At 44.6% G+C, this 27325-nt stretch overlaps 1 protein-coding gene across 1 annotated transcript; it reads right to left on the bottom strand.

Annotated features, from left to right (window-relative positions):
* Positions 1-256: 256 nt before the first annotated feature.
* On the bottom strand, positions 257-25393 carry trappc8 (trafficking protein particle complex subunit 8). The gene is made up of 29 exons (XM_079581066.1): positions 25128-25393; positions 22934-23140; positions 21865-21954; positions 20518-20692; positions 20170-20323; positions 20027-20078; positions 18174-18406; positions 16701-16816; positions 16213-16363; positions 15241-15341; positions 14921-15026; positions 14477-14608; positions 14150-14374; positions 13696-13798; positions 12958-13152; positions 11516-11652; positions 11379-11444; positions 11194-11284; positions 10370-10515; positions 8566-8999; positions 7859-8027; positions 7697-7793; positions 6230-6298; positions 6100-6149; positions 4903-5025; positions 4713-4808; positions 3862-4004; positions 3651-3740; positions 257-502 (listed from the first exon to the last, which is right to left on the bottom strand). The coding sequence occupies exons 1-29, from the start codon at positions 25282-25284 to the stop codon at positions 265-267; spliced, it is 4146 nt and encodes a 1381-aa protein (XP_079437192.1). The 5' UTR covers positions 25285-25393; the 3' UTR covers positions 257-264.
* Between the last annotated feature and the right edge of the window lie 1932 nt (positions 25394-27325).

The following is a 27325-nucleotide window of genomic DNA, read 5'->3' as shown; positions in this document are numbered from 1 at the left end:
AAGTCCAATCAGATTTGTTGTGATTAGGTTAAAGCCGTGGAAAACCATTTCAAAACTCACAGCATTAGACAAGACTCCAGTTTAATGTTAACATATCAACAGGAATAATTCAAACTGATCTCAGGTTATAAATTACAAGCATCAAACATTAGTGCAATACGCAAAACAGTCCAGAAATAAGAGGTTTCCAGTCCTGATGTCGGCGGCTGATGTCGGATAAAGCAGTCCGAACGTCGTTCCAAAGACGCGTAAAAGAGTTCCTCGTTATGGCTGTCGGGCGTTGTTGATGATGATGAGCGCGGGACAGTGGCTGTGCACGCTCTCCGGAGGGGCATCGGACTGAATGGGCCTGACCAGGACCCTGCAGCTGCTTAAGTCGTACACTCCGGCGCTGTAGAAGCAGGCTCTGAGGGGCAGACACAGCACCTCCTCCGGGCTGAGGACCACGCGGTACTGGCTCTTCCCCACCCAGGAGAACAGAGTGCAGGGGTCGGCGGCTTCACTGCAACACAACACACGTCTTTAGGACCACAGAGCAGCTACTAACCCAGTAACAATAAATCCTGGTATGACCCTGATGTTGCCGTCTGTAGAGATGGTTCTATGGTGACTTATTGAAGCTTCAGTTCAGTTTTTTCGATCAAAATTATCACAAAAGATTTACATTCAGTTAAGTATACCTCTTCATAACATAACGTACAAAATGACTGAAAAGGTATAGGCTGAAGCTAATGCCTATTTTGCCTACCCTTTTTATTTTTTATTTTTTAACTTACACGTGTTTGTTAAACGTTGTAACATAACATCAGACATTCAAAAGGATTTTATTTTATTATTATTATTTTTTTTTTAAGTAAGTTGACAGTCAAACAAACTAGTAAACAGAATTAAGGTATTTTTCAAGTATAATACTTTATACATTCTCTTTAGGTGGAAGAGAGAGGGACATAATTTGAGATCCTCTGTACAGTCATTCCAGAGATCGACCCCTTTAATGTAAACACAAAATCTCATGGTGAACATATTTTGTAGTGCTTGTGACACAAGTTTATTTTTTACTTTGAACATCATTTTTATTGTATACAAATCTACTAAATCATAGAATTTCAATGTTTGCAGGTTTATAAATAGGGAATGGGTTGGTTGTAGGTTGAGAATGTGATGAGTCTTATTGCCTTTTTTTGTAGGGTGAACATTTTGTGTGTGTTTGATTTACAGGTGTTTCCCGAAATTTCTAAACAATAAGTGATATATGGCATGATTAATGAGTTATATATAAGAATTAAGCTCTCTTTGTTTAAAATATATCTGGATTTATATAATATCACAAATTGGTCAATTCAACTACAGCAAAATATATTTATTGCAGTTCAAATACAGAAAGGCACAAGAGATTCAGCCAATGTGGAAACTGGGAAGTGAACCGACTGCTCTGGGGTCTGATTTATAAAGCTTCCTTACTATGCCCTATGTGCCCTAAACGTAGAATTTAGAAAACTACTACTTGGCTTGGAACTTTGCTTATCTCCACATCAGCTCTTGCACTCTACACAAAGACGAGTCAAGTCGGAAAAGCGACACTCGCAGAGAGGTGGAGACAGATGAGGAAATGTTTGATCCAGTCATTCTAAATCCTGTAGAGAAAAATACTGTAAAAACTGAAGAGTCACACTCATGGCCTTTAAAGCTGTATGCTCTTGTATCAGAGCACTGCACGTAAAAAATAGTACTTTTTTTTTATATAGAAGAAGGAGAAGATCTTTATTTATATAGCGCCTTTCACATATAGTACACCCTAAAAATGATTTGAAGTTTCATTTAATTAAAGGGGGGGTATTATGCAAAATCGACTTTTTCAATTCACGTATTTTCATTCACGTATTTTTGAGTAATCTGTAAAAACTCTGATGGCGGCCATTTTAGGGATAGGTTTGCCTGAGTCCTCCTAGGAACGCCCCCACCTCCTGGAAACGCCTCCGAGCTTTCGTCACCAGCCGAGTAACCAACCACTGCTCCTCAGCAGAACCCCCTCCCCACTGATGCCACAGACAGCGTGTGGAGGGGGCGTGTCGGAAAGAGTCAGAGGTTCTTAAAGAGACAGAGGCCTATTTCAAGACATTCACTACAGCCATTTTGAGAGAGACATTTATTATTCTAATTCAGTTATTCTAATTTACTGCATTTACAGACCAACAGAAGGTTTCGTCATCATTGTAGTGTGATATAGACTGGTGCTGTGTGATTGAAAAAAGCATAATACCCCCTCTTTAACAATGATCCGTCAGTCTACCCCAGGGCAGCTGTGGCTCCAATAGTAGCTTACCACCAACGAGTATGGCGTGAATGAAAGATGCATGAAATCGTGAGGCGACTTTGAACATCTGGAAAAGCACTGATAACCTTACACTCCGCCCACTTTTTCCTCTTTTTGCCTTGTCTTGACGCTTCCAGCAGAGTGGGAAATCAGCGGAGAACGAGGGATAATGTTTGCCGCTAAAATCTGATGTTTAGTCGATTGATTTGTGTAAAATGTCTGATGTTCGTTTGCACCAACAAGTCAACACTGCACCGTTTCCCTGTGCGGCCTAAGCTCGGCTTTGTATTCATGTAGTAACTGATTTTATCTGGACTCCTCCAGTCCTATGTAAACTGATAGGAGAAAAGGGGCGGGCACAGTTCATGGCGGTGCCCACACGAATAAGGTGAATATAAGAGTAATTTATTATTATTATTATTAGTAGTAGTATTAGTAGCATTAGTAGCAGAAGCAGCAGCATTAGTAGCATTAGTAGCAGTAGTAGCAGTAGCATTATTAGCATTAGTAGCAGTAGTAGCAGTAGTAGCATTAGTAGCAGTAGCATTAGTAGCATTAGTAGCAGCAGTAGCATTAGTAGCATTAGTAGCAGTAGTAGCAGTAGCAGCAGTAGCATTAGTAGCATTAGTAGCATTAGTAGCAGTAGCGGCAGTAGCATTAGTAGCATTAGTAGCATTAGTAGCATTAGTAGCATTAGTAGCATTAGTAGCATTAGTAGCATTAGTAGTAGCAGCAGCAGTAGCATTAGTAGCATTAGTAGCAGTAGCAGCAGTAGCATTAGTAGCATTAGTAGCAGTAGTAGCAGTAGCATTAGTAGCATTAGTAGCAGCAGTAGCAGCAGTAGCAGCAGTAGTATTAGTAGTAGTAGTAGTAGTATTAGTAGTATTAGTAGAAGTAGCAGCAGTAGCATTAGTAGCATTAGTAGCAGTAGTAGCAGTAGCATTAGTAGCATTAGTAGCAGCAGTAGCAGCAGTAGCAGCAGTAGTATTAGTATTAGTATTAGTATTAGCAGTAGCAGTAGCAGTAGCAGTAGTATTAGTAGTAGTAGTAGTAGTAGTAGTATTAGTAGTATTAGTAGAAGTAGTAGTATTAGTAGTAGTAGTAGTAGTAGTAGCAGCAGTAGCAGTAGCAGCTATTTTTAGGTAACTTTTATCACCGAACATTTTTTTACGCATTGTTTTATTTTGTAAGTTCGAGATCTCCAGTACATTTCATGGTTAGTTACTGGTCATGTTCCCATGTTTCTTTTGTATAATAACTTTTCCAGCATCACTAACCACTCCCAGTGACTCGTTCTTACCCTGTGGCTCGTTCTTACCCTGTGGCTCGTTCTTACCCTGTGGCTCTGCGCTGCAGCTCCACGCTGACCTGGGCCGCGATCAGGGACAGGTTGGTGAGGGTCAGGCTCACAGACACCACGCACATGCTGTGGACACACTCACAGTTAAAACGTGCCATCTTTCAGTGTCCCGAGGAGAGTTATTGTTTATTAACGGAAAGCCCCTTGAGATGTAGCATCTCATTTCCGAGTGGGGGGAGACACAGACCTGCTGCTGCTGAAGGCATGGTTGTGGCTCTCAGGGTAGCTCAGGTTGGTCCGGAGCAGCTCACTGAGGTCCAGTTTGGGCACAGCTGGAGGAGGCGTCGGCTCCGAGCGGAACTTCAGCAGCATCATGTCTGCAGTGTCCAGCTGAAACAAAGGGTTTCAAATATTTACTAAAATCATTCTTTTCTTTTTCTCGTTGTAGTTGACAAAATGACTCCCAGTGGGTGTTGGAGTTTTACTGAGTTTCTGTGTGCGCATGGAACATTTCGAGGCATGAGGTATTACAAATTTTGATACATTCCGTCCTTATTTCAGGTCATTTTCTTTGCCAATGGGGTAAGAAAATTGTTCTTATCTCATTGGCAATTTTACTTTCTTATTTCAAGCGAGATTTACCTTGGTCTGAAATGTCCTCAAACAAGCAAAGTAAACTTGGTCTGATCAGGAAAAGTGTCTAAATGAGTGAAAACCGCTCAAAACAAGATACATTTCCTCAATTCAAGTCATTTAAGCCAATGCTTGATATTTACTTTTTGTAGTGTACAAGTAACTGTGATTTACTGTTGATTGTTTGGATTGTAGCTAGGACCACACTAGTTAGCACATTCAATTTTCTAATTCTTATTTAAAACATATACAAATAAATAAGTTGGACTGTCAAAAAGCCCATACTGTACAATGTAATAACACCTTAGGAGCACTTCGACGTCTGCGCAGTACAGTCGTTCCTAAGCTCAGGTAAGAACATATCTCACTGTGATATTTGTCTATTGTACTTGTTTCTTCTCTATTTCTACAGCACATTTACAGTGCGAAAAGTGCTTTACAATTGAAGTTGACATTGGTGCTTACGCTCTGTGGCTCTGTGGACTTCTGCCCCACGCTCTGAAGGGCCACGTGGAGCTGCCCCTCCAGGATCAGCTGCTTGTTGTCCTCCACCACAAAGGCCTTTTTAACACACAGCACAGCAGTCAGTTACTTATTGGGGGCTTTGGGGGCACTAAACCTGGACACCATCTCCTTATCTAAGTCTATGCCTGACCTTCCAGAGCACGATGAGGTGCAGGTCCAGCTCGAGGGTCTGGGCCTGCTCCGCTGGACTCTGGGTTTGGGATTCACAGCAGCGGAAGAAGAAGTCTCCGCAGGGCGTGGCCGAGCTGACCACCTGCAAACAGCACGACAGCGCAGTCTGTTACATATTAAAGCGACAATTCACTTGTACTGTAGATAAGTTAAGAAAAACAGGTTCCATGGACAAAACAAGTATATTTATTTGTCACTTAAGGCGAGACACTGCAGGTGAATAGGGAAAAAATGTATATTTACAGATATCAATTTGAAACTGTTGCTGTCGATCACTGGCATAAATGTGAGAAAAAAATACATTGCAAGTTTTCTGTCATTTTATCTTTTCATATAAGAACAAGGTGTTTTATGCCTAAAAATGCCCCAAATTTCACATCTTTTCGGCGACAAAATCTGAATAATGGATAGAGCTACATTCAAATTTATGGTTTCATTTTATTGATGAATGAGTCACCAAGACATTTTCAGAGCGGATTTTGGATTTCTTGTTTAGTTTTAAAATAAGCTGTTTTTTAGTGGAAAAATTTGTAAAAATGTAATTTTCCCCTTATTTTTTGACATTCAAAACTCAATAAATGAGGCTTTAGGGATTAAATAATAAAAAATCCCTCTGAAAAAATCTTCCAAATATTGTTCAGTCCAAGGCTGGAAAATTTGAAGTCTTTAGGTCCGACTGACGTGGACATAGTGTCGCCACAATGACAGAAAAATGTGTTTTGAGAAAAAGGGCCTTGAAATTGTGTTCTCCCATATAAGTCTATGGGGGAACATTGAATCAGCGGAATATTTAAACATGTTATTGTGAAGATTAGGCATATTTTCTGTTTCCGGGTGAAAGCTTGTATGTTCAGAGACCAATTTGGCCCAAAACCTGAAAACTGAAAAAATTGAGTTTTGCCTGTAGTGTCTCCCCTTAAATAAGAAAAACACATCTCATTGCACTTAAAATTAGATAATAAATCTGTAGAAGTAAATAGAGAATCTAATTTTAAGTTATACTTCTAATACTTCTTCACTCGGCCAGACAAAATTACTCAAACTAAGAGTATTCTAACTCCTCAAGATAGTGCGTATGCTTAGGTTTTGTGTGAGAGGGTCAGAAATTCCAAAACCCTTTCCACATTTGGGTTCATAAAAACACAACGGCTTTTACCCTTTCACTGGCCAGATTCAGGTCTGCAAAAGTGTATTTGTCGGCTGCATCTGTGACAGAGAGGAGAGTGTTCAGACAGTCTGCAGTGACGGTGCTGGATGGATGTGTTTGTGACCGGAGAGGGACGTACCGGGAGGAGCTCTGCACTGCACGGCTCTGAAGCACAGCTTGGCCCTCTCTCTGCTGCTCAGGCACCACTCTGTCACCACCACAACAGGCAAACACAAGGATCAAAGCACAGTCAGTAAGATGGTGGTCACTATAGAAACATAATGGACTTCACTCGGGTAAGACGCTTTCTAAAGGATTTCCAAAAAGGGAAATGTATAGTTTCTATTCTCGAACCGGAAACAGCTGCTGCTCATAAGATACTTTTGTTTCGTCAAAATAGGTCAAAAAGTAAAAATAACCGACGTCCTCAGAGTTTCTGTCGGTAATTTGGAAAGTAAAACTCAGAGGTCCTCTGCGTGAATCGACATGTTGGAGTTTGGAAAGTTTTTAACTTCCATCCATCCATTGCAGCCTCAGCAGAGATGCCCAGACTTCCCGGTCCACGCACACCTCCTCCACCTTTTCTGGGGGGATCCCGGGGCGACACCAGGCCAGCTCGGAGACATAGTCCCACCCACTGTGTCCTGGGCCTTCCACGAGGCCTCGTCCCTCGTAGGACATAGGACATGCCTGGAACACCTCCCGAGGGAGACAGAACAGATGCCTTAGCCACCTCAGCTGTTCTTTTCAACGGGAAGGAGCAGCGACTCTACTCTGAGCTCCTCCCAGGTAACTGAGCTCCTCACCCGATCTCGAAGGGTGCGCCCAGCCACCCTGCGAAGGAAGCTCATTTCAGCCGCTTGTATCTGCGATCTCGGCCTTTCGGTCATGACCCAAATCTCACGACCATAGGTGAGGGTGGGAACGTAGATCGAGCGGTAAATCGAGAGCTTTGCCTCTCGACTCAGCTCCCTCTTCACCACGACGGACCGATACAGCCGCACCGATCAGTCTCTCGATCTCACGCTCGACACGACCCCGAGATACTTGAACTCCTCCACTTGAGGCAAGGACTCTCCACTGATATGAAGAGGGGAAGACACCTTTTTCCGTTTGAGAACCATGGCCTTGGATATGGAGATGCTGATCCTTTTGACTTTTTAACCTGCATCTGCACCTGCTAAGGGCAACGTCGATTCAAAACGAAATGCTGTTGGCTTTTTTCATCCATTTCATCCAGGTATAACAGAGGAAAACAAACTGCAGTGTTACAGACATGAAGGCGCTGTGGAAGAGTTTAGATGCGCCAACGAATAAAAAGGCTTGTCATCATTCAGTGTCATTATCTATCTGTCATTTCTGGTATAAATAAACAGTTGTAAAATCCCGTACGAATGCTCGGGATCAGCAGTAATGACCGTGGGGTAATTTTAGCTTTACTGACGTGCCCAGGTAGTTCTACTCCCGTGAGAATGGGTCTTATGTTAGGTTTAGGCTTAGGTTTATTTCTGCCCCAGGTTGGAGCGAACGGGTTCAGCCTCGCTCCGCTCCTATAGAAAGTCACCTACACAGCAGAGCTCAGGGTAAACACAGTGGATAAGCAGACCTTTGTGGTGCGAGGGGTTGATGCAGGACTGCAGACACCAGCGCTGACCGCAGCTCGACACCTGGACGATGTGGAACTCCTTGACCCCCGCCTCGCTCTGAAACACCAGAATCTCTCAGCACGGCGCACCGACACAGCAGCCGCGCTGAGAGAGAGGCTCACCAGGTTGATGTTCTCCACGTCCACAAACACCAGCGTTCCACTGGACGCGGGCCGCACCGGCTCGGGCGCGGGCAGGCTCGGGACGGGGCGCGGGGTGTGACACGCCGAGGCCTGCACACTGAGGGAGCGGCTGGAGCAGATGAAGACGGTGTGCCGCAGCACTCTGTGACTGAAACGCAACAATGAAAAGGTGTTTATGCTGCATGACAATCAGGATACATCTGCACAAGTACACATGACCAGATTAGTCCAGTGCTCAGGTCTCTGCACGGTCTTCCTGTCGCCCAGAGAACAGACTTTTAAACAGCTTTACTTGTATGAACTCGTATAAACATCTCAATTTGAGCATAATAATCCAAATTTTAGTTGTTTTGACTGGTTAAGAAGTTCTTGGGCATTTGTCCGAGATTATTTCACTTGTTCTGAGATGTTTCTGACTCGTTTAGATACATTTCGTCCTTATTTCAGGTCATTTTCTTTGCCAATGGGGTAAGAAAATTGTTCTCATCTCATTGGCAATTTTACTTTCTTATTTCAAACGAGATTTACCCTAGAACTGGTCTGAAATGTCCTCAAACAAGCAAAGTAAACTTGGTCCGATCAGGAAAAGTGTCTAAATGAGTGAAAACCGCTCAAAACAAGAAACATTTCCTCAATTCAAGTCATTTAAGCCAATGCTTGATATTTACTTTTTGTAGTGTGTTTACCTGATTTTGCCACCCTTCTCCGTGCTCTCATAGTAGAAGAGGAAGTTGATTTCATGCACTCCCTCTTTGTCGGGGCCCCGGAGCCACAGGGGCAGCTGCATGGACGCCCCCGGCCTCAGAACGCCTCCCTCGATGGGGATGGAGATGACGGGGGAGGGCTGGAGGAAGTCCTGGGCCGCCACCAGCACATGTGGGGCCTGCTGGGGTTCGCTGGCCACCACGGTCTTGTAGGCGGAGCAGTTCTGAGCGGACTGCGGGGTGACAGGGGTGTCAGGGGTGTGGGGGCTGCTGCTGCTCCCGAAGGTGAAGAAGGTGGGGTGAGTGGACACCACCCTGAGGCCGCGCAGCCCCACGGAGCTCATGTTGCAGAACTCGATGTAAGCTTTGCGGATCTCGCCGCAGAGCAGCGCCGACGGGAAGTGCAGGAAGAACACCTGTGGGAAGCAGTACAGGTCAGTCGGACTTAGCAGACACCCTGGAGTATTAGGGCTGTTTTGAAAACGACGTGGAAAGTGACTAGATCGTAAAATCCACAGCGCCAGACGGACTTTCTGACGAGCTCTGCTACTTTACAAAGGTGTTGAGTTTCAGGAGTGTGCGATGGAGTTTTCTCCCGCTTAAACTGACTTTTAGTTGAAGAAAACGGAGAACCCTCCTGCTCTCCTCTTGAGCCCAGTCTACAGCACTATTCCGCCTTTCCCCTTTCTGTGACTCCTAAAGACTTCCCCCGCTCACTTCCGTCAATAACCTTTAGGAGTTACTGCGCGGACGTTTTGCTCCTCGTATCATTACGCCTCACAATATAGTCCCCCTTTTTATCTGCTTATAAAATCGACATGCTACATTTCTGTGTAAATATACTTCGCATGAAAACACTTCACGTAACTTTATTTAAATAGGGAACACGTGGAAGAGCTTGGTAGCTTCTATCGTGAGCTTTTTTGGAGCTATGTGACATGTGGGAGAGGCTGCGTATGTGCTCCGTTTGCGTGACAGAGCGCACGGACAAAGACCAGACGGGGATATATTAACTCGACTAAAGTGAGGTAAGAACATATCTCAGTATGTAAAAACGGTGGCCTATTCCTTTAAAAGCATATCTAAAAGGCCAACTGTTACGGCCTCCAGGTTCCCTCCTTTTTGTATATTTTTGTTTGTGTGGCCTAAACCTGTTCTTTCCCCCATGTAAATTTGCTGCTGTGGTCCTGGGCTGCGATTGGTGGAGCGCATTGGGGTCCTGGCTGCTGATTGGGGGAGCAGTTCTACACCTGGGGAGAGCTCGTTAAAGCCACCTTTGCCAGCCACTCCTCTAAAAGGACTCAGTCGGGGCTGCTGGTCCTTGTGGCCAGGACGCCATTTTGTCTGTGTTCCTTCGTGTCGGTCACGACTTCCTGTATTTTCTAGGAACACTCGGCTTTAGTTACGTTAAATTGTGTCTCATTTTGTTTGTCACTCGTTTTGTTATTAGGCCTTTGGTGACTAGTTTTGGAGACGCTCGTTAGCTTTTGTCAAATTGGTTTTGTTTTTTCATTTTAGTGCCTTGTGTTTGGTTAACCTTCTGTACATATTGTAAATAGCCTTTGTTCTTGTTATTTTTGCCACTCCTTTAAAATACAACTTTATTTATCCATTTTACATCTTGGTTTTTGTTACTTCCTTTACTAGCAGAGCCGGGTCGTAACACCAACCGAGGGAGGGTGAACTTCAGAAGAAGAAGAAATGCAATTATAATACTAGATATTTTCCCCAAACTGTGCTGCCCTCCTACACTGTGGCCCCCCTGCCAGTGCAAAGAGCAGCATACCTCCAGGAGGGGCATGGGCGCCGTGACGATGGGATTGAGCCGCTCGTCCCGTCCGTGGCGCACTGACATTTTGTCCTCTTTGGTCTGGTTCAGCCGCAGGCCCTGGATCTTCAGCTCCTGCCTGCCCCGGACCAGCAGCGTCTCCCCTGCACAGAAACACAATACAAACATGACAAACTGCTGCGACTGTATCATTTCACCCACATCTTGGTCACCGTCTTACACTTTGTTGCTGAGAAAATGCTACATTTCTCTACAGTAATGTTACTCTTGTAGACGTTGTTCCTTGTTTGTGCAGCACTTTGGAAACGGTTTTAGTTGTTGAAATATGCTATATGAAAACAGTTGGATTGGATATTGACCTAAAACAGCAAAAAAGCAAATACCCACTTTCAGTTTCACCCTTAGCCCCTCCCAACGACTCTCACCTGTGCTGGGCAGTTGTTCAAATATAGATATAGATAGAGCAGCTACAGGGAAGATTCAATGATCACTCAAACACGCGGCAATAACATTGAAACATGGTAATTCCTGCCTGTTAAGATGAGGATACCTATTGGCCTATCACAGGGAATAAGCAACGTCAGGCCTGGGAACAAAATCCTGCCCAAATTCCCTATAATGTATGCATCATGGGACAAAATGTGTTACTTTTACTGTCAATTCATGGCAAATAAAACGAATAATATTGACATTTCCAAGAGATATAACATAGAAATTAGATGAAAACAAAAACTCACAGTGGAAAAAGTAACCAAATGCTAGACACAAGTAAGAGTATCAATACTTAAGTAATATAAAAAAAGCTGTAGAATGATACTGACCTTCCTCTGACTCCCCTGCAGCGGACAGACTGTAGCCCAGCCCCACCACGCTGAGCTGCCCCGTCCGGAGAGGCACCAGCTTCATCCGCGCCTGCCGTACAGAACAACTGCTTAACACTCTGTGCAGGTGCGTGTGTGTGTTTGTGTGCGTGAAAGGATGGTGTGGCCAAATTGTCGTCACGCACCACTTTGGTCTCCTCTGGGCTCAGGGAAAAGTCTGGAATCACCTCATTCGTCACGAGGTCTTCTCTCTGCGAGGGTTCAGGAAAACGACTTAGTTCAGGCGACTCTTTCGTGAATGAGTGTAAAAACAGGAGAGTACCAGGGCAGTGGGAGCGTCCTCGTTGGACAGGATCGCGTCGTCTCCGTCGGCTGTGAACCTCCAGAGCAGCGTCAGGTCGGAGAGGGACAGCGCCACCTTCAGGGGGTTCCTCAGCACCACCTCCACAACGATCGGCTCTGTGCACACAAGAACAGATACTTATTTGTATTCAGGTTTATGAAAATGCTTTTACTCGAGACTCGGTTTATGTCAACAAAAGTCAGTTTAGACGAATAATATCTCGACAACCTGGAGGGAACCGTTTGGGGTGTAATTACTAGATGTCGACCGATATATCGGCCAATATTTGGGGATTTTACAATATTGGTTATCAGCCAATCTAGCAACGTGATTGAGACTTCTTGTTTTTTGCATGGCTCTAAAATGAATTTACCAATTTCCTAGGCCTCAGGGAGAACAAAGAAACATCGCAAAGAAAATTGGTTAGCTACAAGTTTCATTAAACCTCAGTGAATATGAAGCACAAAACCTGGAGAATTCATTTGCTGAGTTAGTTAGTAATTGTTTTCCTGATCGCTGCGCAAAATGCCTCGACTAGCAACAGTATGCTAATGCTAACAGCTGCATGCTAATGCTTACGACAACGAATCAAGGCAGGGACAGAAACTATGATTCAATCACCTAAAGTAATAAAATAAAATCGGCCAGTGCTGGAGTGGCCAAGTATTTATATTTTTACTTATAGACCAAACATTTGGAAAAATCTGCCAAAACATCGGTCAAAAGTATTCACCTTATTCCGCCCCGCCCACTTTTGCCACTTTTTGTGTTGTCTCGGCACCTCTTTTTCCTGACACTTCCGGTCGAGCGCGAAGCCCATTCATTTTAACGGAGAACGAGGGAAAATATTCTCCGCTCAAATCTGATGTTTAGTCGATTGATTTGTGTAAAATGGCCAATGTTCATTTGCACCGACATGTCAACACTGCAGCGTTTCTCAGCGCGGACGAAAAACGGCTTTGTTTTCGTGTAGTGACTGATTTTATGTGGACTTCTCCAGCCCCATGTTAACACATAGGAGAAAAGGGGCGGGCACAATTCATGCGGCGCCCACGCGAACGTCCGGAATAAGGTGAATAGGCCGTGCATATCGGCCTCGGCCAATAAAAATCCCTAAAAACCCTTCGGGAAACCCATATCAGTCGACCTCTAGTAAATAGGCTACTTCACCAGAGAAATAGTTCAGGGCGAGAAGCCATTTCCCTTTTTCAATGCACTGAGGTTATATCGCACACTGTGTGAACAAACACTGCCTTTGGATGGAGTTTATCCATGATTCATAAGTACCAAGTCACAACCTAGAGAAAAGAAGCAGCCAAGAGTTGAGTTTGGGTCTTTCCGTTACACCTGCATGTTGATTGTTTGTTTCTGTAAAGCACAGTCAGTGGTTAAGGAACGGCATGTGTGTGGATTGGACTGACCCTGAAGCACAGCCAGGGGGCGTCGCAGGTTGTCCGTTTGGCTGTGGAGGCAGTAGTGAGTGGGTTGAAAGGCCTGCGGTGCTACCCCTTTGTTGGCCGCACACACCAGCTGCAATTCTAGCTGACACCACATGGTGGCGGTGTCCTGGTCATACTCCTGGTCCAGAGACACGTGGGTGGCCGCTTGTTTCTCTCCTGTACAAAAACGCACAAAAACAGGGAGCTCACTTTTTACCGTTAGAAAATGTAGACCGTGACAAAACATTTTCCTGATATCCCAAGACGTCTCAGGTCATTTCACAACACTAACAGTAATGAACATACAGTCACATTGCATTTGGGTCTGTGATATTATTGGTCTAAACTGGCTAATAAAGGTAATCACTACTTTGGTGCTGATAAATGATAAGGAAACTGTCCTCCTTTTACTGGACATGTCCTAATTTCTTGCAAAATAGGCTTGGAGAGTCACAACTCACATCACAACTCTTTTTGTTGATTGGTCAAATATTCGTGCAGATTTTCACATTTTCGGGTTGCACTTGGGGTAGTTTATGGAGCTTAACATCCGCTGCATTCACGTGTTCGGTGGAAACACTCAATGTTTGTAGTTTCAGATCATGATGCTCTTTCCATTACTAAGTTTTATTTACTGGAGACATTATATTGTTCTTATTTCACTTCAGCACCAGCAGTCTTCACTCCGCTGCTTCCTCCAGTGTCTTTTATCAGACTTACCTTCTGCAGGCCGGCGCTCGGGTCCGAAGTACACTCTGGTGGCCGAGCTGTCGATGCAGGGCAGAGGCAGCTCCGACAGGCCCTCAGCTCCCCCCAGCACATTCTACAGGAGAATACACACACACACATGACACAGAAATAATATCCATAACCGTTCCATACCACAGTGTGCTTCCCAACTCTGCCATACTACAACATTTAGTGATATTTCTATTCAAAACCGTAGCATCTGTACGTAACCAGCCACCAGGGCAAAGGAAATGTAGTTCTAACGCGATCAAGGCAATTTATTGGCAGGCTTTTTTATAATAAGTTAGAAATCATGGGACCAACACTGGCCTGTGAGATAATTGGCTGAATCATTCGCTGTATTAGTAAAACTGATCTAAAAGTGATGTGTCCATCATCAGAGCCTCCCATGTAAAACAGCCAGCAGATCGCTCCAAACACACACCTTGAACACGTAAAGGTACTCCCGGAGGAAGGCCCCCTGCTGGGTGGCTGTCTGCTGGCTCTCCTTCTCCAGGATGACCTTGAAAGCGTCCACAGCCCTCTCAGCCTGCTGCAGAGTGAAGGACTGGCGTCCGATGGTGAAGTTGATGTGGTCCTCTGCCAGAGACCAGCCACGGTCCTGGTACACCTGCATGGCCTGGCAGTAGCAACGCAGGGCGTGCCTCCTCTGCACCACAAGCAACAAAGGCAGGTCAGATCATGCACCACTGTTACTTATTTGGACAGATTTAACTCCACTTGAGCCCCAGAGTTACTGAAGCAGCCTCACCTGTCCAGCCTTACTGAAGCGGTGTCCGGCCAGGATCATGTGGAAGGCGAACTTCCGCACCATGGGGGTCTTCATGTTGACGAAGCAGTGAGCAGCTTGCTCCAACAGCAGGGCACTGCGCAGGTCTGAGTCCTGAGGAACAGCACATGCTCCCGTGTTAGCTCACACTCGCACATCAGTCTCCATTTCAATCACTGATATATTGTGTCACAGTGTTGCTCAACAGTGCACAGAGCAGATAGTCTGGATATTATTACTGGTTCACCCGCTTTTCTCACAGCTCACCCACGAGTACCTAGTGAGGAGGGTGGAAGACCCCGAAACAAATTGAGACATTTTGGCATTTAGTCTATAAAAAATTAAATAACTTATTGCACTCTTGAATGCCAAAATAGCCTAAAGTTTAGAATGCTGGAGGTGTGCTGGGTCAGAGAGGAGCCGTACCTCACTAGTCATCTTGATGAGCAGAGTGGCAGCCTCAGCGTACTTGGCCTGGCTCTTCAGGATGTCCACACTGAGCAGCGTGCAGCGCTCAGCCAGCACCATGTTCCTGCACACAGACACCGTCAGGGAGGGACAATTCACTATCGCCGGATTGTAGCAATCAGACAATTTTCTGCCTGTTGTCCCACAATGGCACTCATAAACCCAATTCCAAAGCTATTAAAGTGTATGTTTCTTTCTGGACGGTGAAGACAGCTCATTGTAGCCATGAATACAGTGAGTCTCTGAACCTGACAAACAGCACAGCTCTTTGTTCTGACCTGCAGGTGTCCTTGTAGGTCTGAATGGCCGTGTCCATGTAGTGCGCGGGGTACGGTCTGGGAGCGCCGGGCTGGAGGAAGGCCGACACTGCAGCCATTTCCTGCACACGTGAGCAGACATCAGCAGACATGAGACTACATCCATGGCTACATCCCAATAGGGCTGAGTACCTCTAAACAATACAGGTATGGTATCGGAAAAGAAGTTTAGGTAAGACTGGTATCAAAAAAATAAAAGCATTGAAAGCAGGTATCGGAAAAAAATTCACTGCAAAAAGTAATTAACTAGACTAGTATAAACATCTCAATTTGAGCATAATAATCCAATTTTTTGTTGTTTTGACTAGTTAAGAAGTTCTTGGGCATTTGTCCTAGATTATTTCACTTGTTCTGAGATGTTTCTGACTCGTTTCGATGCATTTCGTCCTTATTTCAGGTCATTTTCTTTGCCAATGGGGTAAGAAAATTGGTCTTATCTCATTGGCAGTTTTACTTTCTTATTTCAAGCGAGGTTTACCCTAGAACTGGTCTGAAATGTCCTCAAACAAGCAAAGTAAACTTAGTCCGATCAGGAAAAGTGTCTAAATGAGTGAAAACCGCTCAAAACAAGATACATTTCCTCAATTCAAGTCATTTAAGCCAATGCTTGATATTGACTTTTTGCAGTGTTGTTATTCCCAATTTCCTCACCCATTTTTTTCCTCAGTTTTTCCCTAATTTCTCCTAATTTTCCCTCATTTCTTCCCAAATTATTCCCCATTGTCCACACATTTGATGACATTGGATGTGCATATCTTCCACGCATTACTGTTCTGATTATTGTTTTAGATATTTTTAGTATAGGTATCGGAAAAAGTATTGTTCGGGTATTGGTATAAACATTTTTTTTTAACGGTACCCAGCCCTACACCCAAATCACACCTCGCTGGCAAAGGCTTCAAAACAAACACAGAGCTAGGGGGCGGAGCTCACCAGTGCCCCCGCCGCGTACAGCATGGCCTGGTCTGACAGGAAGTCCTTCTTGGCTGTGTGGTAGCAGCTGTAGGCCAGCTCGTAGTGCTGCACCAGGAAACACAGGTCGGCCATCTTTCGGATTTGCAGCTCCGGAGCCTCTGGTGGGTACCTCAGGACAGAAAGGGGGGGGTTATCTGCCAGGTCTAGGCCGTAGTAACAATTTACCGCGAAAGCTCATGCGAGGACAAATGGGTTTCTTTAGTTACGACTCAATCGCACTACATCAGACACAAATAAATCATGCCGTAATTGACTGGGATGAGAGTGAAGTTTTAAGCTGGAGTCTACAAAAGGTTTCTGTTGTCTAAGAACTTCTCGGACATCACAGCGACAGACACAGCAATTTGGACCAGCACTTTTCCGGGAATAACGAGTGAAAAGTGTCAACAAACAACAATCTGCATAACACAGTGTTTTATGAAATGAACAGAAATGGAAATACTCACAGGAGACCGCTCGTGCTCTTGGGCTCGGCCACACTCTTCTCGGGAGCCTTGCCTCCGCCGAACCACTTCTTGGTGGCCGTGAACAGGGAGCGGCTCAGGCCTTTCCTGGAGACCAGCTGTGAACGATCATGAGTCAACTTGTGGAAACCTCACCAATTGATATTTTATCTTTCGTAACTTCAAATAATGTCAAATGTATGGAAAGGACAGAGGGAGGACGATGTCACGAAAATATTGCGACATTAAGATTACTCACGATTATCGACTTATCGAATAAAAGGAAACAACTGATATTTTTAGTTTTTGTATTTGTGCTTTCTTTTTCCTTTCGGTTTCTTACACTGAAGCAGAGTGGAGCGCTCTAGCTTTTTGCTAAAATCCTGAGAAGGTTGTGGCATTTGGATAATTTTATTAGGAATTATGCAGTTTGTTTCTTGACTTGGGTAAATACAGTGAAGGTTTATCTCGAAGATTTTGTTTCATATTCGACGTATTGGCGCCTTTTGCTGCGACTTTCGGACGAGGCAACAACAGGATTTGGATGTAGGATGTCAATCAGCAACAACATCGCTTTGGCATTTGGATCCCCAAAGAGGTCCCACACTGCTGACTTCGATTGTTTTTTTGTGTGGATGAAACTCTGGAGGAGAGCGTTCTTTCACCTTGCTCAACTGCCAGTGAGTTTAAAGGAATAGGCCACCGTTTTTACATACTGAGATATGTTCTTACCTTAGCTTTGACGAGTTCTTTAGGACCTGTCTGGTCTTCACCCGTGCCTTCAGTCACGTAAACACAGCGCAGTAGTTTGAAATCTTTACTGTGTGGATGCCAAATTACTCCTGGTATTATTACGCCTTACAATATAGTTCCCCCTTTTATCCGCTTAGAAAATCCACATTGTTTAATTGTACTTTGTAGTGTAACACTTCACGTAACCATATTTAAATAGGGAAAACGTGGAAGAGCTTGGTAGCTTCTATCTTGACCTGTTTTGGAGCTATAGAGGAGAGAGGGAGAGGCTAAATGCTAACGCCGTCTGCGCTGTGTTTACGTGACTGAAGGCACGGGGGAAGATCAGACAGGTCCTAAAGAACTCGTCAAAGGTAAGGTAAGAACATATCTCAGTATGTGAAAACGGTGGCCTTTTCCTTTAAGCGCTGCTTGTGCCGTGTACGTCGGCATGAGAAACTTCAGTGGCTTCTAAATTTCTTACTTTTAACCTACAGCACCTTTTAATAATTGTGGTACTTGTAATAACAGTAAATCTGGACATCCCTGCTGTGTTGGACAGGATTTTGAAATCGGCCTGTAGTGCCATCTGCAGGAAGCAGCGGGATTGAGATTGGTGGCGATGCGAAAACAGTTGGTAAAAACTTGATTACTCACTGAAGAGAAACACAACTCTAGTTTTCGATGAAGGAAAAGCTCGCACAATTGGAAAATGGCGTGTCACGGTTATCACCGCGCCGTTACCTGATCGTTGAGCTGCCGGATGTTCTTCTCCACGTGTGGCAGCAGGCCTCTGAAGGTGAACTCCTGGATGAACTGTCTGACGCGGTCGTGGTCGTTGAGTGTGAGGCAGGCGCCGTGGCCCCCGGGAGCCCCGCTGGCGACGCAGTCCGAGGGCCTGCGGCTGGTGTCACAGGCGCTCAGCTGTGGGAGGGCTGCTGTGTCCAGACTCTGACTCGGGGTGTCAGACGTGACCCCTGAAAACGAAGCACAGGGTCCACTGAGTACAAGCCCAGTGCAGAGAGGCAGAGGCAGAGAGAGAGGCGGAGAGAGAGGGAGAGAGAGGCAGAGAGAGAGGCAGAGAGAGAGGCAGAGAGAGAGGCAGAGAGAGAGGCAGAGAGAGAGGCAAAGAGAGAGGCAGAGAGGCGGAGAGAGAGGCAGAGAGAGAGGCAGAGAGAGAGGCAGAGAGAGAGAGAGAGGCAGAGAGAGAGGCAGAGAGAGAGGCAGAGAGAGAGGCAGAGAGAGGCAGAGAGAGAGAGGCAGAGAGAGAGGCAGAGAGAGGCAGAGAGAGAGGCAGAGAGAGGCAGAGAGAGAGGCAGAGAGAGGCGGAGAGAGAGGCAGAGAGAGGCGGAGAGAGAGGCAGAGAGAGGCAGAGAGAGAGGCAGAGAGAGAGGCAGAGAGAGAGGCAAAGAGAGGCAGAGAGAGAGGCAGAGAGGCAGAGAGAGAGGCAGAGAGGCAGAGAGAGAGGCAGAGAGGCAGAGAGAGGCAGAGAGAGGCAGAGAGAGAGGCAGAGAGGCAGAGAGAGAGGCAGAGAGGCAGAGAGAGAGAGAGAGGCAGAGAGAGAGGCAGAGAGAGGCAGAGAGAGAGGCAGAGAGGCAGAGAGAGAGGCAGAGAGGCAGAGAGAGGCAGAGAGAGGCAGAGAGAGGCAGAGAGAGAGGCAGAGAGGCAGAGAGAGAGGCAGAGAGAGGCAGAGAGAGAGGCAGAGAGGCAGAGAGAGAGGCAGAGAGAGGCAGAGAGAGAGGCAGAGAGGCAGAGAGAGAGGCAGAGAGGCAGAGAGAGAGGCAGAGAGGCAGAGAGAGGCAGAGAGAGGCAGAGAGAGGCAGAGAGAGGCAGAGAGAGAGAGAGAGGCAGAGAGAGAGGCAGAGAGAGGCAGAGAGAGAGAGAGAGAGGCAGAGAGAGAGGCAAAGAGAGAGGCAGAGAGAGAGAGAGAGAGAGGCAGAGAGAGGCAGAGAGAGGCAGAGAGAGGCAGAGAGAGAGGCAGAGAGAGGCAGAGAGAGAGGCAGAGAGAGGCAGAGAGAGAGGCAGAGAGAGGCAGAGAGAGAGGCAGAGAGAGAGGCAGAGAGAGAGGCAGAGAGAGAGAGAGGCGGAGAGAGAGGCGGAGAGAGAGGCAAAGAGAGGCAAAGAGAGGCAGAGAGAGGCAGAGAGAGAGGCAGAGAGAGGCAGAGAGAGAGGCAGAGAGAGAGGGAGAGAGAGAGGGAGAGAGAGAGAGAGGCAGAGAGAGAGGCAGAGAGAGAGGGAGAGAGAGAGAGAGGCAGAGAGAGAGGCAGAGAGAGAGGCAGAGAGAGGCAGAGAGAGAGGCAGAGAGAGGCGGAGAGAGAGGCAGAGAGAGAGGCAGAGAGAGAGGCAGAGAGAGAGGCAGAGAGAGAGGCAGAGAGAGAGAGAGGCGGAGAGAGAGGCGGAGAGAGAGGCAAAGAGAGGCAAAGAGAGGCAGAGAGAGGCAGAGAGAGAGGCAGAGAGAGAGGGAGAGAGAGAGGGAGAGAGAGAGAGAGGCAGAGAGAGAGGCAGAGAGAGAGGGAGAGAGAGAGAGAGGCAGAGAGAGAGGCAGAGAGAGAGGCAGAGAGAGCGAGAGAGAGAGTGAATGTGTGTGTGTGTCTGACCCGTGTCCGCCGGCTCCTGGCCCTCTGCAGGCGCTGATGTCGAGTCCCCGTCCTGTATAGCCACACACATACACATTCAGTCATTTGTGTTCTTTGGCTGAATTGGCAGAGGAAACACTGATGGGGGGTGGGGGGGGGCTCACCGGGGAGTGCAGGTAGCTCTTGTGCAGGTACTGGCTCCAGGGGTCTGGCATCTGCTCCTGGTCTGAGGGGCCCTCTGCGCGGGAGTTGATTTTGAGCAGGTAGCAGCCTTGAGAGCCATACCTCTGCTTCATGTCCTCAAACACAGTCTCCGCTCTGCAACGCAAAACACCACTCTGTCAAACAGCCGCATTATTCACACCCATCAACACAGGGGCAGTCCTTTTTCTTACAGGACTTTATAGAAGAGTAAAGGGTCTCCACTTATATAGTGCTTTTCAACCTTCATTAAGAGGATGAAGAGAGTGGCCTGGGCTCAAACTGACCGTATATACGTTTTTTTATCCTACCTGTGGTCGTCTCCCTGGCTGACGTCGTGCAGGAGGACGTAATACTTGAGCGTGTTGGGGATGAACCACTTGGGGGTGCTGTACTCTCCGCTGTGCTGGATCTGGTGCTGCTCTTGGGACAGCTTCAGGAACTGCTCGAAAGGAACGGTCTCAGAGGAGGACACCACCAAAAGACCTGTCCGCCGCTGGTCAAGGACATTTACCTCAGCCTCGTCGGGTTTGTGAAGTGACCCCCTCGACTCGTGATCTGCTCTGGCCTCTGTATAACCCGATAGAGGCCAGAGCAGTAACTTAATCAAAATGCGTGTTAGCATGTGTGTGAGCCATTTATGAAGCTGTGTTGCAAATGTCAACTCCTTATAACTGCAATATTTATATTTCTACCACTGCTATTGTTGCATGGGCGGAATCAACTCAGAGAGGGGCGGAGTTAACAGAGTCCAAGCGTCTTGTCTTCCCGGTTGGTAAAAGGTTAATGCTAGATCGTCTGCTCCGGAGGGACAGTCTGCTGTGAAAACGTGAGATATCATGACACAAATTAAGGTTAGGGCCAGGGAAATGGTTTAACCTCTTAACTCCCGCCTGAACCGAGAGGATCTTTTTCCTCACGTCATCAGATTTTTTTTCCAACATTTTTTTGTTGGGTATTCAACTAATTTTTGTAGCTTTTTTGTAATTTTTTATCACATTTTTGTCATTCTTTCATCCATTTTTTCGTCAATTTTTAATCAATTTTTAATCAATTTTTGTCACATTTTTGTCACTTTTTTGTCATTTTTTTGTCCATTTTTATAATTTTTTTGTCAATTTCTTGTGACATTTTTGTGACATTTTTGCCACTTTTTCATAAATTTTTCGTCACTTTTTTGTCACATTTCCATCATTGTTTTGTTGCTATTTTCACAGCTTTTTTCCAGAAGCTTTTGGACTGGGGTAAAGCCAAACTGGAGAAAATGTGCTCGGTTCAGGTGGGAGTTAAGGGGTTAACATTAAGGATTAGGGTTAGAATTAGGATTATTTGTATTTTTAGACAAACCAACTCATACATCTATACAAACTCACAGCAGACGTCCCTCCGGAGCAGACGATCTAGGACTAACCTTGGTAAAATACCCCCAGAAAATACTTATATCCTCACAAAAATGAGCACCCCATAGTGGTAGAGGTACAACATATCATATAAATGCCCATTGCCCATAGTTTACTTTAGAATGGCTAAAATAGCATGATATCGTCCCTTTCATGCCAAGCTTTCCGCTTATAGTACAAATGGACTTAACCTGCTCCACTGCTATTTATTAGGAGAAAACGCCACAGGAATCGCAGCATTCCCAGAAAGTAGGATACAGGCCAGGTAGTGGTTGAGGAACTCGTGGTCCGAGGAGGGCATGGTCTGCAGGAAGGCTTCTCTGTAGGCCTCGAACCAGGGAGTGGTGCCTACACAAACGCAAATACAGTCAGACATATTAATTGTATGACACGTTTAAACGAGGGCAAGTGGACTTCCATTGGAACTCTCTGGATGCTCCCGTTATTCCACTGTGAGGGATTAATAATGTCTGACAGAAATACATAAATTCAATCAGCCTCATTTGATATTCTACAACACGAAAATCACCTGCAGAGAATCAAAGTTTTGTCATAAATATAATATAATAACACCAGTGGCGATCCCCTGCAACTTTACAAAGGCCGTGTGTTTTGTTTTTGGGGTGCGCGATGGAGTTTTCTTTTGCTTTCTTTTGTTTTCCCCGGTCTGATCTTCAGCTGCTCTCCTAACACTCGAAACAGCAACATGCTTAACTTCGCCCCTTTTCCCCTACTTGAGTTAAGTCAAATAAATCATAATCATCTTTCCATACAAAGTAAATCGCCCATCCCTGCATTATGCGTACAAGGGTTGTTAATTGAAAAAACTATTGAAAATTGAGCCGATGTTTTATTTTTATAGGGCCGGGACTTTAACGCGTTCATTTTGAATACGATTTTAATACGTTAATTTTTTTAACGCATGTTTGGGACATGAGGCACCAGCAGCTTCAAATACCTGGAAAAAAGAGAGGATCTGAGGCACTCTGACTTACAATTTAAAAGTCCTCTATTTAAATGGACATGACCTTGAGTTGGTCTTCCTCAGGGCCTGAAGAAGTGATTCAAAGAGGCCTGACACACAATACCATCCATGAGTTTATGGCACTGAAATACTATATGCATAATAATTCTAAACAAAGTGTAAAGAACACGGTTATTTTGGGACTCGATCGGATTTGCTCTGCACATGGGATAATTAAACCCGCCGCAGATTTCAAGTGTTGAGAGGTGGAAAAAACACTGCACTCTCGCCGTTTCTACAGCCAAAAGCGGCGAGTGACTGAGCACCACACAAATACACGCACTCTTGAGACATGACACCTACCACTGAAGCTGAGCTGGTAGTCGCCGGCGCTGATGCTGCAGACGCCGGCCTCCTGTGGCTGCGATGACAGGACGATGTGGTGCAGGACTTGGCGCTGGGCTGGGGTCAGTGTGGAGGAGGGGGGCTTGAGGCTGGGGCAGAGGCCGTTGACACTGATGCGCAGCCCCTTCACCGACTGCAGCACGTTGTTCGGGTCACGGATGTGGCCTGAACAAGAAGAAAAAGAAACTTTATTTATACAGCACCTTTCACAGATACAATTACAAAGAGCTTCACAGAGACACTAAAACAACAGGTTACAGGAAAATGTACATAGGAACAATTTACAGACTTGTCAACTGTCCGAACAGCCATGTCTGTTTTTTTTAAAGAATAAAAGTCGATTATACGCAGCGAAAGACGAAGGTCATTCCACAGTTTAGGAGCAACAGCGTCAAAGGTCTCCTCTGGTTTTGAAGTGTGCCCTTGGGACAGTGAGGAGGTTCTGGCCCTAAGGGTGCGACTGGTGGATTACCAGGCAACGCTCTAAAAGTCAAAACTAAAATCTTAAATTCAATTCAAACTTTGATGGGGAGCCAGTGCAGAGAGCATAAAATGGGAGTAAATGGTCTCAACTTATATATCGCTTTTCCACCTACATTAGCCACTCAAAGCGCTTTACAGCAAGGATCCACTCACCCATTCGTACTCTCATTCATACACCAATGTACGCAGACACTGGGGGCAATGTGGGTGAAGTGTCTTGCCCAAGGACACAACGACAATGTGCACTTTCAGGAGGTGGGATTCGAACCCCCGACCTTCCGATCATGAGACGACCCTCATGAGACGACCCGCTCTACCATCTGTGCCACTGTCGCCCGTAATGTGTAATAATGAGTAATGTGTGACCGTGTGCTAGATCCTATTAAAAGCCGGGCATTTTGAGCCCTTTGAAGACGACTCAAAGCAAATTTGTTAAAACAAGTAAAAAGGGAGTTACAATAATTCAAATGAGACGAGAAAAAAGCATAAATCACCAATTCAAGATCAGAACAACATCACCAGGGGGTGACAAGTAAGGGGGAGGACACGCCCATCTGCACCACATTGCCGTTAAGTTCTACTCAAGAGTGAGTGTGATGCTGTCGCGAGAGTGAGTGTGACGTCACGTTGGAGGGAGACGTGACAACAAGGAAGCACGAACTAACAGGCAATTTCCCATGAAAAGAAGCGAAAAACTTTAAAGTTCATTATTACAACCACAGCACTAACCAATGGACTAATATCATGTCCGACTCCATCCACACTTCAGAGAGGGACTAGACAGGGATGTCCGCTCTCACCATTTCTGTTCATCATATTGATCAAAATCCTTGACACAGCCATTCGTCAGAGCCCCAACATTATTGGAATACAACCCACCACAAAATAAAAAATTACATGATTAACATTACAGCCATCTTAAGAGTGGGTCGAAAAAGCTTAAATAGCAAAGTTTTGAAAACAAGGTCCATAGAAACAACAAGAAAATCAACTGAGGAGATAGTAGCAAACAATTTTACATATGCTGAAGTAGCAAAATACTAGTGTGACTCAAAAATACCTTGAGTAAAAAACTTTTTAGTGAAATAACATACTACTTGAGTAGACTACATAATGCTTTACTTCAGTGGTCCCCAACCTTTTTGTCTCGTGTGTACCCCCTTGGATCTTTGGTATTTCGTGTACCCCCTGCCTTGAGGCTGTTGATTATTTATGAAATGTACAACTTAACACTACATCTTAGTAAAAAGACAAGGTCTTGTGTTAAATAAAGCGAAAATCTTAAATTCATACACTTGACTGTCAAATGTTATTTTATTAGCCTTTTTAATCTGTGCCCCATACCGCTGGTTGGGAAACACTGATTTACTATATTGGTCAAAAGGAGCTGTTTAACGATATATTGAAGGCAAGAAAGTACATTTTTATTCCAACAATATTTGTATCAAAAATATCAAACACCGCTGTGGGAAGGGTAACTATGGCAAGGCAAGTCTACTCAAGTAGCCCAAGAGTACTGAAAGTAGCACACTGTCATGAAACTACTCCCTACAACTACAATTACTTCAGAAAGTTCCTCAGGTACTTGTACTGGCCTTGTAACTCTACAGGTGCGAGGCTGTCCCGTGTGTGTGTGTGTGGTACATAGATGGTGTAGAATAGACCGTACCTTCGGAGGTGAGCCTGCAGAAGGGCCGCAGCAGCTCGGCGAAGCTCAGCCTGTTCCTGCGGCTCACTCGCTCAGCCTCTTCGCTGCACAACACCGCCACCATCGGCGTGAAAGAGTCCTGGACCAGCTCCTGCACGGACTGCACACACTGCGCCATGGCCGACCGCGTTGGGCTCCCCAATGCAGGCTAAAACATGCGATAAACAGCCAAACAGTCACGGGTACAGAGCTACTACAGCTCAGTCCGCCATGACAGATGAAAACACTTCCGCTGTGCAGTCAGCTGACGGCGGGGGGCGGGGCCAGTTGTCATGGTGCGTTCAAGTCCGTTCAAGTGCTGTGTTTCTCTCGCAGCTGGTACGACGTCGGGACCAAAGTCGGGTCGGTACTCAGTTACGTTTACATTTCAAGTTCATGTACTACTTGAGTGCCTTTTTGAAGAAATTGTACTTCTTAGAGTAGTTTTATCATGCGGTACTTTTTACTTCTACCGTAAATTAGGCTATATTGTATAAAGTATGTACTATTACTAGAGTAAATCCCCGTGTATGGAGGACCGTGGCTGCCAAAACAATAAATATATACAGAAATAAATAAATAAATAAATAAATTTAAAAAAGATAAAATTTGCAAAGAAATGCATGCAATTATGAGAATAAGTGCATTTATTTCTGTATTTATTTATTTATATATTTATTTATTTCTGTATTTATTTATTTATATATTTATTTATTTTTGTATTTATTCATACATTTATTTCTGCATTCATACATTTATTTCTCTATTTCTGTATTTATTTTTGCATTTATTTATTTATTTCTCTATTTATTTATTTTTGCATTTATTTATTTATTTTTGCATTTATTTATTTATTTCTCTATTTATATATTTATTTATATATTTATTTATTTATTTCTGTATATATTTATTGTTTTGGCAGCCACGGTCCTCCATACCCGTGTCTTCCTAAACTTTTGGTAAATGGAATTAACACTACTTCTCCAAATCTTACAAACTGTAAAATTCGAAACCTCTTCACTAAGATCCTTTTCCCTTTTATCTCAAACCCAAATTCAATTTCGATAATCTTCTTACACAATGAGAAGCGGAAAATCAGAACGAAATATTTAAAATTTCCCATTCTTCCAAAGGCCAAGGAAGTTCACTTTAAAGTACTCTCGGGCATTTACCCGTCCAAAGACCTTCTTCGACATCGTTTTGGGTGGGAAGATAACTGTTGTACTTTTTGTGTTGTTAATATTGAATCTACAGAACACTTGTTTTATGACTGCATGTTCTCCAAAGTACTGTGGGATGACATTCATTATTGGCTTTTCCCGAAGATTCCCAATTTACAGGACTTTTCAAGCAAGGACATTATTTTTGGAATTTTAAAAAAGGACAGCAATATAGAACTTGTTTTGAATGTTATCATTATATTGGGTAAATTCTTCATCCACAAATGTCGATTCTTAAAAGCAAAACCATCAACTGTCACTTTTCACAAAGAACTGTCTTTATTTTTCTCCTCTGTTTCCTTCATGGAAAAAAACACTGGTCTGAACCTTAAAAACATCATTGATGATCTGGACTTAATAAGCAACCTCTAGTATTCAGAACAGTATCACTTTTTTTGGTTTGTTTTTGTTTTTATGTTTATGTCCTGTGCTGACTTAACAATTTGTAATATGGAACATTCCTGCCATATTTGTGTATTGCACATGTTAATAGTTGTATTTATGTATTTTATTATTGTAAACTGTGTAGAAAGGCCCAACCAGGGACATGAGCTGCGAACTAGCACTAGCTACAAGCTCTTCATGCATCGCATCAGCTGCAAATATTAATTGTAACTATGTTGATTGTATCGTCCCTGATAAATAAATAAATAAAATAAAAATAAAGCTTAATAAAAAAAATAAAAAAAGTTTAAAAAAAATTTCATTACGTTTTATAAACATGGGTTTACACATTAGATGCCGCACAATACAATACACACAATAAAGAAGTGCAAATCATTCAAACTGAAACAAAAATAATGTTTTGTTTTTATGTGTGCTTTTTTTTATATTTAAAACTATCTTTAAAAAAATACAATTTAAACAATTTCAGCTCAAAGAGTGTGTTTTTTGCAAAAGGATTTTGTTGTCTGAGATTGTTCTGACGTGCAGAAGGAGTTGAAGCTCCTGTTCCTAATT

The sequence above is a fragment of the Gobius niger genome, assembly GCF_951799975.1.
Source record: "Gobius niger genome assembly, chromosome: 22".
Taxonomy (NCBI): Eukaryota; Metazoa; Chordata; class Actinopteri; order Gobiiformes; family Gobiidae; genus Gobius; species Gobius niger.
This window is presented reverse-complemented; position numbering and strand designations above follow the sequence as displayed.